The sequence below is a fragment of the Nicotiana tomentosiformis genome, chromosome 3 (assembly GCF_000390325.3).
Source record: "Nicotiana tomentosiformis chromosome 3, ASM39032v3, whole genome shotgun sequence".
NCBI classification, from domain to species: Eukaryota; Viridiplantae; Streptophyta; class Magnoliopsida; order Solanales; family Solanaceae; genus Nicotiana; species Nicotiana tomentosiformis.
Genome location: NC_090814.1, coordinates 82,948,473 through 82,963,119, shown reverse-complemented (window position 1 = coordinate 82,963,119; position 14,647 = coordinate 82,948,473). Strand labels below are relative to the sequence as shown.

General features: G+C 35.5%; 2 protein-coding genes across 2 annotated transcripts; one reads left to right on the top strand and one right to left on the bottom strand.

The window, feature by feature from the left end:
- Nucleotides 1–897: 897 nt before the first annotated feature.
- On the bottom strand, nt 898–5,454 carry LOC104117663 (pre-mRNA cleavage factor Im 25 kDa subunit 2-like). Its single transcript, XM_009628736.4, has 7 exons — nt 5,139–5,454; nt 4,928–4,973; nt 2,827–2,920; nt 2,640–2,713; nt 1,851–1,937; nt 1,472–1,582; nt 898–1,290 (listed from the first exon to the last, which is right to left on the bottom strand). The coding sequence occupies exons 1-7, from the start codon at nt 5,255–5,257 to the stop codon at nt 1,219–1,221; spliced, it is 603 nt and encodes a 200-aa protein (XP_009627031.1). The 5' UTR covers nt 5,258–5,454; the 3' UTR covers nt 898–1,218.
- Nucleotides 5,455–6,266: 812 nt separating this feature from the next.
- On the top strand, nt 6,267–6,872 carry LOC138908092 (uncharacterized). Its single transcript, XM_070198732.1, has 2 exons — nt 6,267–6,544; nt 6,611–6,872. Exons 1-2 carry the CDS (start codon nt 6,267–6,269, stop codon nt 6,870–6,872), a joined length of 540 nt encoding a protein of 179 aa, XP_070054833.1.
- Nucleotides 6,873–14,647: the final 7,775 nt, after the last annotated feature.

The window sequence follows — 14,647 nt, the reverse complement described above, 5'->3', positions numbered from 1 at the left end:
GTAACAACCATCCAAACAAGTTGTAAGAAATTAGGTTAAGGCGCAATAGTTTTTGCGCAGCATCTACTACAAAATGTGCTTCATAACAAGATCTCTCCTTCCTTTAAATAACAAAATGTGCTTCATAGGAACATGAGATAAACACGTAAATGGAAAAAAGCTTTGCATGCTATTATCTGAGTCGGTTTATACCAATATGATCGGAATGTATTCTCTGTAATTCGTTAGTGTCACTATTTTAGTATGTCATTAACTTAACAAGTTGGAAACATATATAGAGCTTACTGACTAAAGAGAATTGCCCATATTTTTCCTACTGATAAATTACCTAATCAAGACATAAGAGCAAATGGTGATTTACATAGGATTATAGCGATACAGAAAACACTGTCCTTGAACACCCCAACCATGAGATGTCAAGAAAATAAGCGAAAGATGGCTCAACGAGCAATTGAGTTCTGCAAAGTGACAGGTAATACAAATGCCTTGTACCAGGTAAAGATTGAGTAGATAGTAGATTCAGTAAGGTTCAAACATACAACATTACTGCCGTAAAAAGTACATCTCGACTAATTAAATTACAAGCCTCGACAAATCTGTGCAAGCATTTCAATCATTTGGGGGATAGTTGACAGAATGATAAAGCCCTTACATGAAGAAAAAAAAATTACAAGTCGAGTTCCATTGGAACTTGATGGGAAGACAAATTTATGTTTGCAAACCTTCTTTCTATTGATGCCAATACAAAAGAGTTCTTCACTGGAATGATGTGAAGGACCTGGATCTCATGCTTGAGTATGATGAAATGAAAGTGGCACAAGCTTGATGCCCAAAATACAAACTCAAAAGGCGCTATCCTAGGAGATCACTAAGTACAGCTATGTCCAAGAGCCTCAGTGAACAAATGAAACATAGCAGTGCTATTCCATCTTACATGGGAACATTCAAAAACCAAAAATACACAGCAATGAGTTAATATCGTACATTACAACAGGCAAGCAAACAAGCTTTCAACAATTCACCTAGGATGTCCATCAGAAATAAGCCAATCGAAAACAAATAAACATCCACAAAAATCAGTCCATATGCCTACTGGAAATGAGAGATTCATGTCAGAAAATAGGGTTATCATTCTCAAAATATGGGACCTCAACTAAAAATCTTATGTCTTGTGCAATTGTATGCCAGAAGGAGCTCCTGAATGTCCATAAAACTAATCTACGGGTGGATCATGTTGAACTGGAATCTGGAAAGCTGTTGGGGAATTGTGGATATCACGGGACCATATCTCTGCAATGAGTTGAGAGAGTATCAATAGAATGACAACCATTTACTAAGATGGTTTACATAAATGGTGCTGTACAGGCACTTGAGACCGCCAGTCAGCACAACACTGAGTGTTACAGGATATATAGGCATTATACTTGGGGAAAACATATTATAATGCAACGGAGAAGATTAATGGTTATACCTGAACATTGTCGTAAAGTTCAAACAATGGCACAGCAAGAAGCTTCAGATTTTTTGGGACTGCAAAGTACTCTCTTTCAGATAGATGAACAACAAAGAGCTTCTTACACTCCTGCACGGCCCACAAAAAGTCCAAAAAAAAAAAAGGTCATTCACCAAAAGAGGAACCAAGGCCCTGCTTCAACACCCCATACACAGGGATTTTCCCTTCTATCATGCTTGGTTGCATATTCGAATATAATTAGGTCTCGAATTCCTTGTATTCCAAAAAGTGGATATCTGCTTTCTCCTCTAAATCAATCCCCCCCCCAAAAAAAATGGAAGAAAATAAAGCAAGAGAAGAGATCATGCTTCTTAGGAAAACTCTAATACTACTGTACCTTGGGTTTTGTTATGTGTGGAGGGCAATATGGATACATTATAGTCTCAAAGTTTGGCCTCCACCAGATGGCCACACACTCGCCAATCTGCATTGACAAAAGTGAGATCACCACAAAAACATTAACTAATATTTTTAAGAGAGGAGAAATAGATAAAACACTTGAATGACGACCATTGGTTAGATAGATGGAACCTTATAGGAAGCTATGAAAGTTTGTCATGAGTTTAGTCAAATAGAAGCTCGTTTGCTTCAGGTAATAAAATGTTGTTTGAAAATAAACTAGAACTCTCAAGATCACCAATTATAAACGGCAGTACACAAACGATTCTCCAAAAAGAAAAAGAAAACATATAACCAGAGCCACGACAATCCAACATCGTCTCTCCTTAGATTTGTTAAGTCGTATAAAGCATAATTCTCTCAATACGAAAAACTTAGCCACTTACAGAGAGGTCAATCTTTTCAGACAAAACAGGTAAACCACCAAAGAGACCAACAAAATATTTTGTTATATCACTTGCACAGCTGCTAATGTAGGCAGAAACTATAATAGACCAGCTTTCTGGTGTAAACTTCAAAATTAACAGTTCAACAAGCTTTCACATTTATACCATCAAAAGATGCCCGAAGCCATACTTATTCCATATCTATCACCGTCTTAAGTTCTATAGTAGAGTAAATTGTCATGCGATGTGACATGTTAAATACCTTAATCCCAACCCCTTTTTCTCCTTCTTCCACACCAAAGGAAAAGAAACTACAAAAATTGAAACACTCAACAATGTACCTGCCAATTTGGCTGAAGACCAGGAGAATTAGCTGCAAGTTTGCTGGAGAGTTTCCTTTTCAAACCCTCGATTTCTGCAAAATGAGAAAAGAAATGCTAGTATCCCCTGTCAAAGCTTAGCAAAAAATTCATGACGCCAGAAATGCAAGCAAGAACAAGTGGAGCATAAACAAAAACAAAAACATACCGTTCTCTCCTGGTTTCAGGCGTCCACCTGGAAGTTTGCAGAATGTGTTCCCAATTTGCAGAAGAAGAATATGAGGATGATTATGTTCTTGTACCTGTGAATTCCAATGACACGTACAGCACATCATCCTAATTCTGCTTGACAGAATAAAACTCCAAATCACAAAGCAAACTTCTAACTAATCAGCTAGAGTTATGTGCCAAAATTTAACCAGTTAATATATATTGTGTAAACTTGTCTCTTGAATTAAGATTTAGACTGCATCGATGTCCAAAGATTCTTTATGGAGTATTAAAAAAATGATTGTATCAATACTATGAATTGTCTTGTGAAACAAGTGAAAGAAGAAACAACCCTAATGATCTTAACTGGGCGAGTATATATGTCTTCTACTTTCACAACTATAGATAGCCCAAAATAAAGTTGAAACTTGGGTTGCATGAAGCCTATTGTTTTGTCCTCCCATTCAGAAAGCTTGAGACCCAACAATCATATTTCTATAAGCAAAAATTACTGTGGAACAGATCATTTGAAAGTTTTAGACGTTCTAGGTGCATGTCTAAATCAACCAAAAATTAAAAGTCTAGTACCCAACTTTTTATACTTTTAAACCCGGGAATGGGAACACTACGTAGCATTCTTTTTTTCCAAATAAGGAACACTATGTAGTATTTTATGAACCTTTTCTCTTAATAACACTTTTTCATTTATTCAAATGGCCACAACTGATCTAGATTCCAAAAGCAAGCTATCCAACAACTATACCTTAGTTCCCAACAAGTTGGGATCGACTATATCAATCCTCACTAACCATGTTTTTGCATTTAAATTCATCTCAGACAACATTATACAAGATAAAAATAAAAGTAAAAAGTTCTAGAAGTTCCCTATATTTTCCACTTGCATAAAAATCTCGGATCATGCTCTCCTAAAAAACATAAAACCTAAAGCAAATGTATTACCGTGACTAAAACATATTCTCAACTAATTGGTATCGTCTATAGAGATCTTTTTCTTCCCTTGTATCATATTTTTCGCTAAGTCTGCATGGACTGCGAGAGATTAAAGGTCTTTCAGGACAACTTCCTTCCATGAGGTATATCTCATACCCATTTTAACACCTTCGCTCGCCGTGGTTTCGGCTAAATAGGACCAGAAAATGGAGGCCCACCGAATGCATGAAGTACCCTCTGTTGATGGCTATTTTCACTAAGATAGCTAACGAAACAAAGGTCAATATCTAGTGACCATAACCCAATCCTTTGAACGAGGACGAGCTCCTAATGAGCCAAGTGATTCTACTTCCGCTAATTAGCTCACATTAAAACCAGTTACTAGAAGGATCTCTTTTTTTTCCAGTTGAAATAAACCCATTAACGAAGGTCATATTGCTTCACCATTTACTTAATCTCTCTCCTGCAAAAAAACACTTCCATATACTCTCTGCATTCCAATTTATATGGTACTATTACTATTTGGGAATTCAAGCAGCTTTTTCTTTGATTATAACTCTTTCATATGTTGTTTAAATATTTTTAAATATAAAAGTTATAACTTTTTTTTATGAAGTAAGATAATTTCATTAAATAAAATCAAGAAGATGCATAGCAAAAGTATAAAAAAACTGCAACTTATACTTCTTTAATGTATGAATTGCCTAAATTTTACTTTAAATAGATTAAGAAATCGATGTCTGAATTGAGACCAAAATTTAGAAAGTTTGGTCATTCTTTTGGCTAAGTCAATGCAAATCTTAGGCACATAATGGAAGGATCATCGTTTACAAGCAAGGATATTTGCTTGGATATACATCTCAAAAGCATTATGCAAACAAATGCATACAAAAGCTATGCAAGAGAGTTAAAATGTTGACCGCTCCCTTTTTCTATAAGTGATAACAACTGGACAAGCATATGCGATGTCAAAGAAACAACTATTAGGCTAACCAAGGACTAAAAATCTCAATATCAACAGACTGAGCTAACATTTGAATCAAGCACAAGACGGTGCTCACTTTGTGCAGTTTAGCGACAGCTAAGGAGTTCCTAATAACTAGATGTGACAAAACAAACATAATTAAGAATCTAGGGCAAAAGCATACCAACAGAATTCCTTCGACACTAGTCCTCATGCCCTCCTTAAAATAGCTGCAAATCACATTGTAAACAACAGGTTCTTAAATTCCAAAAAAAAACAATGTAGCGTCAAGGTTTTACCTAGGGTTTAAGAAATTTTGATCTAGTTATCTGGAAGAATCTAGGCTAGCAGAATTTCAAATACAAAAATTAAATAAAAATAGAAGAAACTATTACTTGACTTTCATACGAGCAAGGCGATCGGCGACGGAGGTATCCTTCTCCATTTTGGGCTCCTTAGTACCAAATGTATAACTGGACAGTGGGTATGTGTTCACAACCGATGAAGTTACCATTTTCTCTCTCTTTCTGTGTTTCGCTACGCAAATGACGATGTCTTTTACGCGGCTTTCGGCTCTTAGATGTCGCCGACGGGAGACAGGGGGTGGCTGTTCACCGGGGGAATATTTGTATTTTCAGATTTTCCCCCTGTAGATGCTTCTGGACTAAACACGGGCCTGCTTAGATCGGATCCGTCTAACAGGCCTTCACTGGGTCCATTTCAACTTCGGTTTCGTTCTTTATTTTTCTTTGGGAAAAATTACGCGACAAATCAAATATTTAAATTAGTAAATTTATCATTCGTATCTATATTTGAATTTTATAGCAAATTTTGTTGAGATACAAGAAAATGATATCACTTAACAAATTGGGCTAATTTCTTTCTTTTGCTATTGGGCCCAGAAGCCCACATTGTATTTATTTTAGTCTGTAGAGTAATTGGTGGACGGACCCACTTATAGATAGGAGGAACAAAATATCTGGTAGGGCAACAGTTTCATTTTTGAACTTTTGAGCAAAATAGAAAAGACCTAGAGACTTCTGTCTCTCTCTCTCTCTCTCTCTCTGAAAAGTCACTATGAACTCAAATAAACTTCAGTGATTTTGCTCGTCAATCAAGTTTTAACATGGTATCAGAGCTCAGATCTGGATAGATTGGGTAATTACCTCTCGTCCGATGTTACCCTCACACATTTTCATCGGAGTTTTGAGGTTCCGCTGCTTCTTCGAGATTCTGATTTTTTTTTTCGACGAGTTTTTTCATCACTGTTTTGAGTTTTTCCGGTGTTGACGACGGCTGTTGATTGATTGAACTTATTTTGATATTATCTAAGGTGTACTTCTCAACCTAGGGTTTGGTGATTTCTAAAACTGCTCATTCAGCTAGGGTTTGCTCGTCCTTGCCACTGATTTGTTTTACAAGGCCGTTGTTCCTTCCGGTCGCGAAGGAAATTTGGTAACCCTAGTTATTTCTCCTCATTGTTTGTTTGTATGCGTATCTTTTCCTGATTAATTGTGTGCAAAATGCTGAATGATGATTCCACATCTGCGTTACCAACTGCTCGTTTTACTACTTCTCGTTCTGTTTTTCATGAGGATGATTATACGCATCCATGTCATCCTTTTTATGTGCACCCGTCTGATATTTTAGGGTCTTCCTTTGTTTCTGTTCCTCTTTATGGTACTGGGTATGGGAGTTGGAGACGAACCATCCTTGTGGCCTTGTCTATTAGAAATAAACTGGATTTCATTAATGGATCTTCAGTTAAGCCTCCTGACAGTTCTCCTTTGGCGAGACAGTGGTAGAGGTGTAATGATTTGGTCGTCTCTTGGTTAACCAACTCCCTGTCCAAAGACATTGCTCGTAGTGTTGAGTACTCTAAACTTGCCAAAGATATTTGGAGTAAGTTGGAGGAAAGATATGGTCAAGCAGATGCTGCAAGGGTATTTGAGCTTAAGAAAGAACTTGCTCACATCTCACAAGGATCACTTGATATTGCTTCATATTTCAACAAAATCAAGCAATTGTGGGATGAAATTGATGCCTTGTCAATCAGTAGAGTCAGGTCCTGTAGCAATTGTGGTTTCAAATCTGATTATCAGAAAGATGATGATGTTCAAAAGGTGTAACAATTTTTGATGGGTCTCAATGATATATATGTGCAAACTAGAAGCAATATATTCATGATTAAGCCTTTTCCATCTGTAAGCATTGTCTACAATATATTGTTGTCAGATGAGAAGCAGAGGCAGGTTTCTACCTCTCCTCAGTTTCTCTCTACATCTGCCTCTTTCAATGCTGGGGTGTCTAAGCAAGGTTTTCCTTCCAAAGTCAATTTTGATACTCAAAGAGCCCTAACATGCAAATATTGTAAGAAACCATGTCACACCATTGACAAGTGCTACAAGCTACATGGGTATCCTTCAAATTTTAAGTTCACAAAAGGGCTTGGCAGTAGGAAAACTGCAGCTAATGTTGAAGTGAACTCTCCTTGCCCTCCTACTAATGTGGATTCTAGTGTGGTTCCTGATTCTATCAAGTCATCTCAATCTAGTAATGCTTCAATGGTTCCTGGTTTAACACAAGATCAATTCTCCCAGCTGATGATGTTACTACAACAGTCTCATGTATCTGTTGATTCCTCATCTACTCCCACTTTGATGGATTCTGCTAACTTTGCTGGTAAGCTGTTATCAGAAAGTATTCTGCTCAAGTCATGCATGCTTTCACAAGTAGATAGTTTTGTTTGGATAATAGACTCTGGAGCTTCTGACCACATGACTTCTCATAAGGATTTACTTTTTAATCTGAAAACATTACATATACCTTGTCAAGTTTCTCTACCAAATGGTTACAAAGTCAAAGATCATTTAGTAAGATCTTTGACTTTGTTTCCAAATTTCACAATTCATCATGTTCTTTATGTTCCTTCTTTTCAATACAATCTTATTTCAGTTCATAAGCTGTTAGAATAATACAATGGGATTGTTCTGTAGATGCCTCTGGTTCTTGGTAAACTGGACCACAACCTCTACAAGCTCCTACTTTCTCCTGTTGTTTCTCCCAGTACTACATCCAGTTACTCTTCTAGTGTTACTTCCCCTGTTATTTCCCCTGTCTGTGTTTTCCCTGAGATACAAGCAAATGTGAAGAATGCCAATGTTGTTGATGTTAATGAAACACATGTAAATACTGATGCAATTCTGAATGATATCAATAAAATGGATGTGGTTTGGCATTATAGGCTTGGGTATATTCCTTTCTCTAGAATGAAACATATCTCTATGCTTGGTTCACAATTATCTTCCAAAGAGTCTTTTTCTTGCCCAATATGTCCACTAGCCAGACAAACAAGATTATCATTTCATGATAGTAGTATACAATCCACAAGGCCTTTTCAGTTGATCCGCATTGACACCTGGGTCCATATCACTCTCCTACCTATACTGGCTCCAAATATTTTATGACCATTATTGATGATTTTTCAAGAGCCACTTGGACCCACCTAATGGGAGCCAAAAGCAATGTTTTTGACCTCTTAAAAGCCTTTATTGCCATGACTGAAACTCAATTCCCATTAAAAGTTCAACATGTAAGAAGTGATAATGTCTTAGAGTTGGGATCCAACACTCTTGGATCAAAAATTTTCTCTGAGAAAAGGATATTGCATCAGACAACATGTCCTCACACTCCACAACAAAATGGACTTGTGGAAAGGAAACACAGACATCTTTTAGAAACTGCTAGAGCTTTTCTTTTCCAATCTGGTCTTCCTCTTAGATTTTGGGGAGACTGCATACTCACAGCCACCTACTTGATAAATAGGTTTTCTTCTAGTGTGTTAAAGGACAAGAGTCCCTATGAGATCTTATATAACAAACTCCCTACATACTCAAATCTTAGAGCTTTTGGCTGCTTATGTTACTCAACTGTTCCAAAACCTCATAGGGACAAACTGCAGCCTAGGGCCATTCCATGTGTGTTCATTGGTAATCCCTTTGGGAAGAAAGGCTATAAGTTGTATGGTTTACAAAATAAAGTTTGTCTTATCTCCAGAGATGCTATATTTCATGAACATGTCTTTTATTTTGTTAAATATGGATCTTCTTCCCCTACCATGTCAAATTTGCCATTTTCTGCCTGCTTTGATCACACTGTTAAGCAGCATTTTTCACTCTCCCATGATTTATTTTACCCTATCCCATCAGCAACATCCCCTGATTCTCTTCATCCCTCTAATCATGCTCCTTCTGATTCTGTAATACCTCTGAACAACAGCTTTAATCTCCCTGTTTCTTCTAGTCCCAACTCTCATACTTCCTCTAATCTCCTTTTTTCTCTCTCTGAATCTGATTTTCCTCCGTTATGGAGATCATCTAGGACTCACAATCCCCCTTCTTATCTGCAGAATTATGTCTGCACTCTCCCTAATCCTAGCTCCAGGTCTGCTAATTCAACTGTTGTGTCTACTTCTGGTAAGCATCATGAATTTGAGCCTACTACTTATTCTCAGGCAGCAGTTATCCCTGAGTGGCAGAATGCTATGAAAAAAAAGTTTGAGGCATTGGAGACTAATGGTACTTGGGACATAGTTGAGTTACTCAAAGGCAAGAAACCAATTGGCTGCAAATAGGTATACAAAATTAAGTACAAAGCTGATGGGAGTATAGAAAGATATAAAGCTAGGCTTGTGGTTAGGGGTGATACACAAGTTGAAGGCATAGATTTCCATGAAACCTTTTCACCTGTAGTTAAAATGCCTACTGTTAAAACTTTAATTGTTGTAGCTGTTAAAAGAAATTGGCCACTTTTCCAACTAGATGTTAATAATGCTTTCTTGCATGGGGACTTAGATGAAGAAGTTTTTTTGAAGCTCCCACTTGGTCTTTCAGTATCTACTACATCTTCTACTTCTACTTCCCCTTCTTTGGTCTGTAAACTGAATAAATCTTTGTATGGTTTGAGACAAGATTCAAGGTAATGGTATGCCAAGTTGTCTCAATCTTTGTCCTCTAGAGGTTATGTGCATTCTTTCAATGATTATTCACTTTTTACTAAGGGTTCTGGTGATGCCTTAGTACTCTTAGTGTCATATATTAATGATATCATCATCGCTGGGACAGATCTGTGTGAGATTGATGCTGTGAAAAGCTTCCTCCATGATCAATTTAAGATTAAGGATTTAGGCCATCTTAACTATTTTCTAGGTATTGAAGTGTTGTATTCTGAGGGTGGGGTGTTGCTGCATCAGAAAATATTTATGCATGATCTCCTCAAAGAGTTCCACTCCTATGATTGTTCTTCAGTTATATCTCCTCTTGAGATGCATGGCAAGCTGCAGGCTGATCATGGTGATCCTCTGCTGAATTCTGAGACTTATAGGTATTTAGTAGGTAAACTAAATTTTTTAACCCATACAAGACCTGATATTTGCTTTGCAGTGCAACATTTAAGTCAGTTTATGCAGAAGCCTTGCCTTCCTCACATGCAAGCTGCTTTACGTTTGCTCAGGTATCTCAAGGGTACTCTTGATTTTGGGGTTTTCTATAATAATTCTCCTAATCTTTCTCTCAGTGTATATTATGATAGCGCTTGGGGTTCTTGCCCGGACAGTAGAAAGTCCATTAATGGGTTTTGCATTCTATTAGGGGGATGTCTTGTCGGCTGGAAGTCCAAGAAATAATCTGTAGTCTCTTTGTCATCTGCAGAGGCCGAATACAGGTCTATGAGTAAGGCCATTGCTGAAATCACTTGGGTTTGCAGGTTTCTTTCAGATTTTGGTGTTGTCTTTTCTTCTCCTGTTACTCTGTTTTGTGATAACCAGGCAACCATCCACATTGATAAGAACCCTGTATTCCATGAGAGCACCAAGCATATTGAGTTGGATTGCTATTTTGTTCGCACAAAGTTGAATGAAGGTCTGCTTTAGCTGCTTCACACTTCCAGTGCCAATCAGTTTGCTGATATGTTAACTAAACCGTTGGGGGGACCTATTCATCATCTGCATCTTCGCAAGTTGGGGGTTATCTCACCCTCCAACTTGCCGGGGGGGTGTTGAGATACAAGCAAATGATATCACTTAACAAATTGGGCTAATTTCTTTCTTTTGCTATTGGGCCCAGAAGCCCACATTGTATTTATTTTAGTATGTAGAGTAATTGGTGGACAAACCCACTTATAGATAGGAGAAACAAAATATCTTGTAGGGCAACAGTTTCATTTTCGGACTTTTGAGCAAAATAGAAAAGACCTAGAGACTTCCGTTTCTCTCTCTCTGAAAAGTCACTATGAACTCAAATAAACTTCAGTGATTTTGCTCGTCAATCAAGTTTTAACAAATTAACGAAATATTCTCTCATAGCTCAGTTGATTAGAGCGCACACTTAGTTAGCAGAGGTCTTGAGTTCGATTCTCAACAAGAACATTTTATTTTTCTGTATTTATGTATTTCATCTTAGTTGTATTCGTTGCATAAATAAATACAGTCGACACAAGTTGTATATGTATACACCCTTATATTTTGCCTTAGTTAGAGTTGCTACATATTGTATTCGTTGCACGAATGAATACAATTGCACGAACGAATACAGTTGGTACACGTTGTATTCGTTGCATGAACGAATATATTTGACACGGGCTATATTCGTTGCGCGCTTGAATACAAGTGATATAAGTTGGTAATATTTAAATAGTAGTTACGAATGATAGTTAAGCAAACTATAGTTACTAGGCTCTAAACTATAGTGGTTTATGAAAATTCTTCTTTTTTCTTTTTCTTTAAACTCATTACAGATTTTTATAAACTACGGACTACTTACAATATTAATTTTAAACTTTTGGTTATATTAATGTTTCAAATTAATTTTTGTGCAGAGCAAGATGTAATGATTATGGATGGACTAAAAGATAAATGTAGTAATCCGTGAACAACACTACAGCTTGTTTAGATATTTGTTAATTATAGTTTCATAATGTATTGTATTATGTTGTACTATATTATATTATAATGCTTGATGAATATAACGTTTAAATAGATTATATCGTTTGTCATTGCTTCATGATGTCACGCACCAACAATATGAAGAATAAACTTGCAATATAACTAAGAAAAAATAGGATATATAGTAGAATTATTATATAAAAGAGTAGGGTAAAGGATAAAATATGATTATTTAGTAATAAGGAAGGGCAAGTTAAGAGAAAAAAGTAAAGTAACGAAGCCACCACACCAAATTTGTCGTTCCATAAAGTGGCACTTTTCGTTGTTACGTAACGACGGGTTGAACGATAAGCTACAATAAAATTTCAGTAACAATCAAACCAAATATTGTATTTAAAGTAACAATACGATACAATACAATAGGTAACAATCATCCAAATAAATAGCATATTAAAAAAAAAAATCATAAGTTGTATTACTTAAATTTGCTAGTATGCTAACAAATTTTCTTCGTGTATGTGTTGTCTATTTGTTAAAAAGTCTATTTCATCTTTCACCAAAAGTGTATAATGTTCGCCTTGTTTGGCTTCCGGCAAGTATTTGCAATAAATCAACATATATGCCCTCTTATTTGATATGCATGATAGTAAGTATTTGTTTTACACTTCTAAATATTCATATTCCATTTCTTTTGCTAACTTTAGCCCTTGTTTCGCAATTCTGTATTGAAACTTTAGATAAGTCTCATTTTATTGATATCTCGATACGCATATATTCTTGATCATATCAAAAATATTTACCGAAAATAGCATCTCTAGTTTGAGACTTCATATTGCCATCGGTATCTGTATACGGGTGAAACCGAGCCCTTTAGATGCTTCAGTTCCCAATGAAGTAAACGGAGCAGAGATGTGATTGTAAGGAACCGGAGTTGGGGCAAGGAAGCCCTCGAGTCGGGGTCCGGGCAATACACCTGCCCTCGGAAGAATCGGGGCCACGTCCCCCAGGTCCGATTCGAACCCCAAAACTTCGGAGACATTACCAGGTAATCGAGCACGACAAAACAAAAGGGCGTGATATCCGTGCGACACGTATCGGCAGAAAATCAGTGATTAGTAAAACGAAAGATTTTTACCCCTTTTGGAATTGTACTTAGGCCATCTCCAATCCTTGCCTCCATTTTCTCCTCCAAAATGGAGTAAAGTTACTCCAACTATTACTCTATTTTTTACTCCAAAAAAGAATATTCCATTTTATATTCTTCTCTCTCTTCAATATTGTACTATAATTTTTATTTAAATTTTATTTTCTTATTTCTATTAAAGAAATTCTATCTTCTTTTTTTTTATATATTCATCACATATAATTTAATATAAAATTATTTTATACCATAAAATTTTAAATAATATAATTTGTAAGCAAATATTATAGATTATATATATATTAACGGATAATTCAAATGAAAGTGAAATCATTGAGATACAAGATAATTAAATACATATTACATTATGGTAAAATTCATATTAAATATTACATAAATATTCAACTTTCATCTCTAGTATGCTCCCATAAATGATCTATTAATGCATTACGAAGTGCAAATTGAGTATATTTGTCCTTAATTATTTTGTGTCGAGCTAAAAATTGCTCAAATCGGTGATTTTCATCTACTATCATTTCTACCATTGGAGGTAGACATTCCCAATCATCTTGAATTGGTGCATTAAGATCACGTTCATCCTCTATTATCATGTTGTGCAGTATAATACATGAAGTTATTATATCATGTAACACTTATTTTCTCCAAAAACGTGATGGTCCTACAGCAATTGCGACATACCTCTTTACTAAGTTATTATGCTATTTACCATAGTTTCAATTTTAATATATTTTAATTTAATGTATTTTCAATTTTCATGTATTTTTAATTTTAATGTATTTTCATTTAATTTATTTTTAATTTTCACTTTTCAATTTTAGCAATATCTAATATTTTATATTTGCACCATTCATTTTTTGAGATGATTATATATTTTTTGTACAATTATAACTTATAATAAAATTAACTTATAATTTTACATAAAAATAATAAATGCATGAAAATTAATTTATCAAAATTATACACCAAAGTTAAGATGTAAATTTAATATTATAAAGATATTACATAAACATAATTAGGTATATACAAAGAGATAAATTAAAAGAGTTAAATAATAATAATAATAATAATAATAATAATAATAATAATAAAAAAAAAAACAAGGATGAATAGTAATGGAGGAGATGAATAGTGTCACTCCATATTTGAGGTAACACTATTCATCCCCCATTTTGGGGCAAAAATGGGGGAGCATTGGAGCCCCATTATGGCAAAAAATGCCCCCATTATGGAGAAATGGGGGAAGGTTAGAGATGCCCTTAGGGTAAAACTCTCTCACTATATAAAGGGGAGTTTAACTATTTATTGGACATTATCGTAATACGCATATCAAGACACTATACTCTTATTTTCTCTATTATTCAAAGTTTTACTTTTGTTCATCAGTTCTTCATTATCGTGAGCCCGGGATCGAAGGCATGCATTTTATTAAAATTATTACTGAGTCCGGGATCACTCCCCTTAATTGGTTTGACAATTTATTACGTCCTTTATTTGTTTAATCTAACGCAAATTTATCATTTGTATTGAATTAATCCGTGTATCCTTAAAACCACATATAAATTTAATTATTATCCGTATTTTAGGGTAAACAGTTTGGTGCCCATCATGGGACTACGAATAATAGTGGCAATTTGATACAAATTTCCATAACACACTCTATTTTACACTTGTTCTTTGAGCTCCTAATTTCAGGTTAAATTAAAAAAGTCAAATTCCCAATCTGCCTATTTGAATATTGATGTTGAATCTGGCCACCATGGCGAGAACAACAATGTGGTGCCAGCAACGAGCTGCCCCCTATT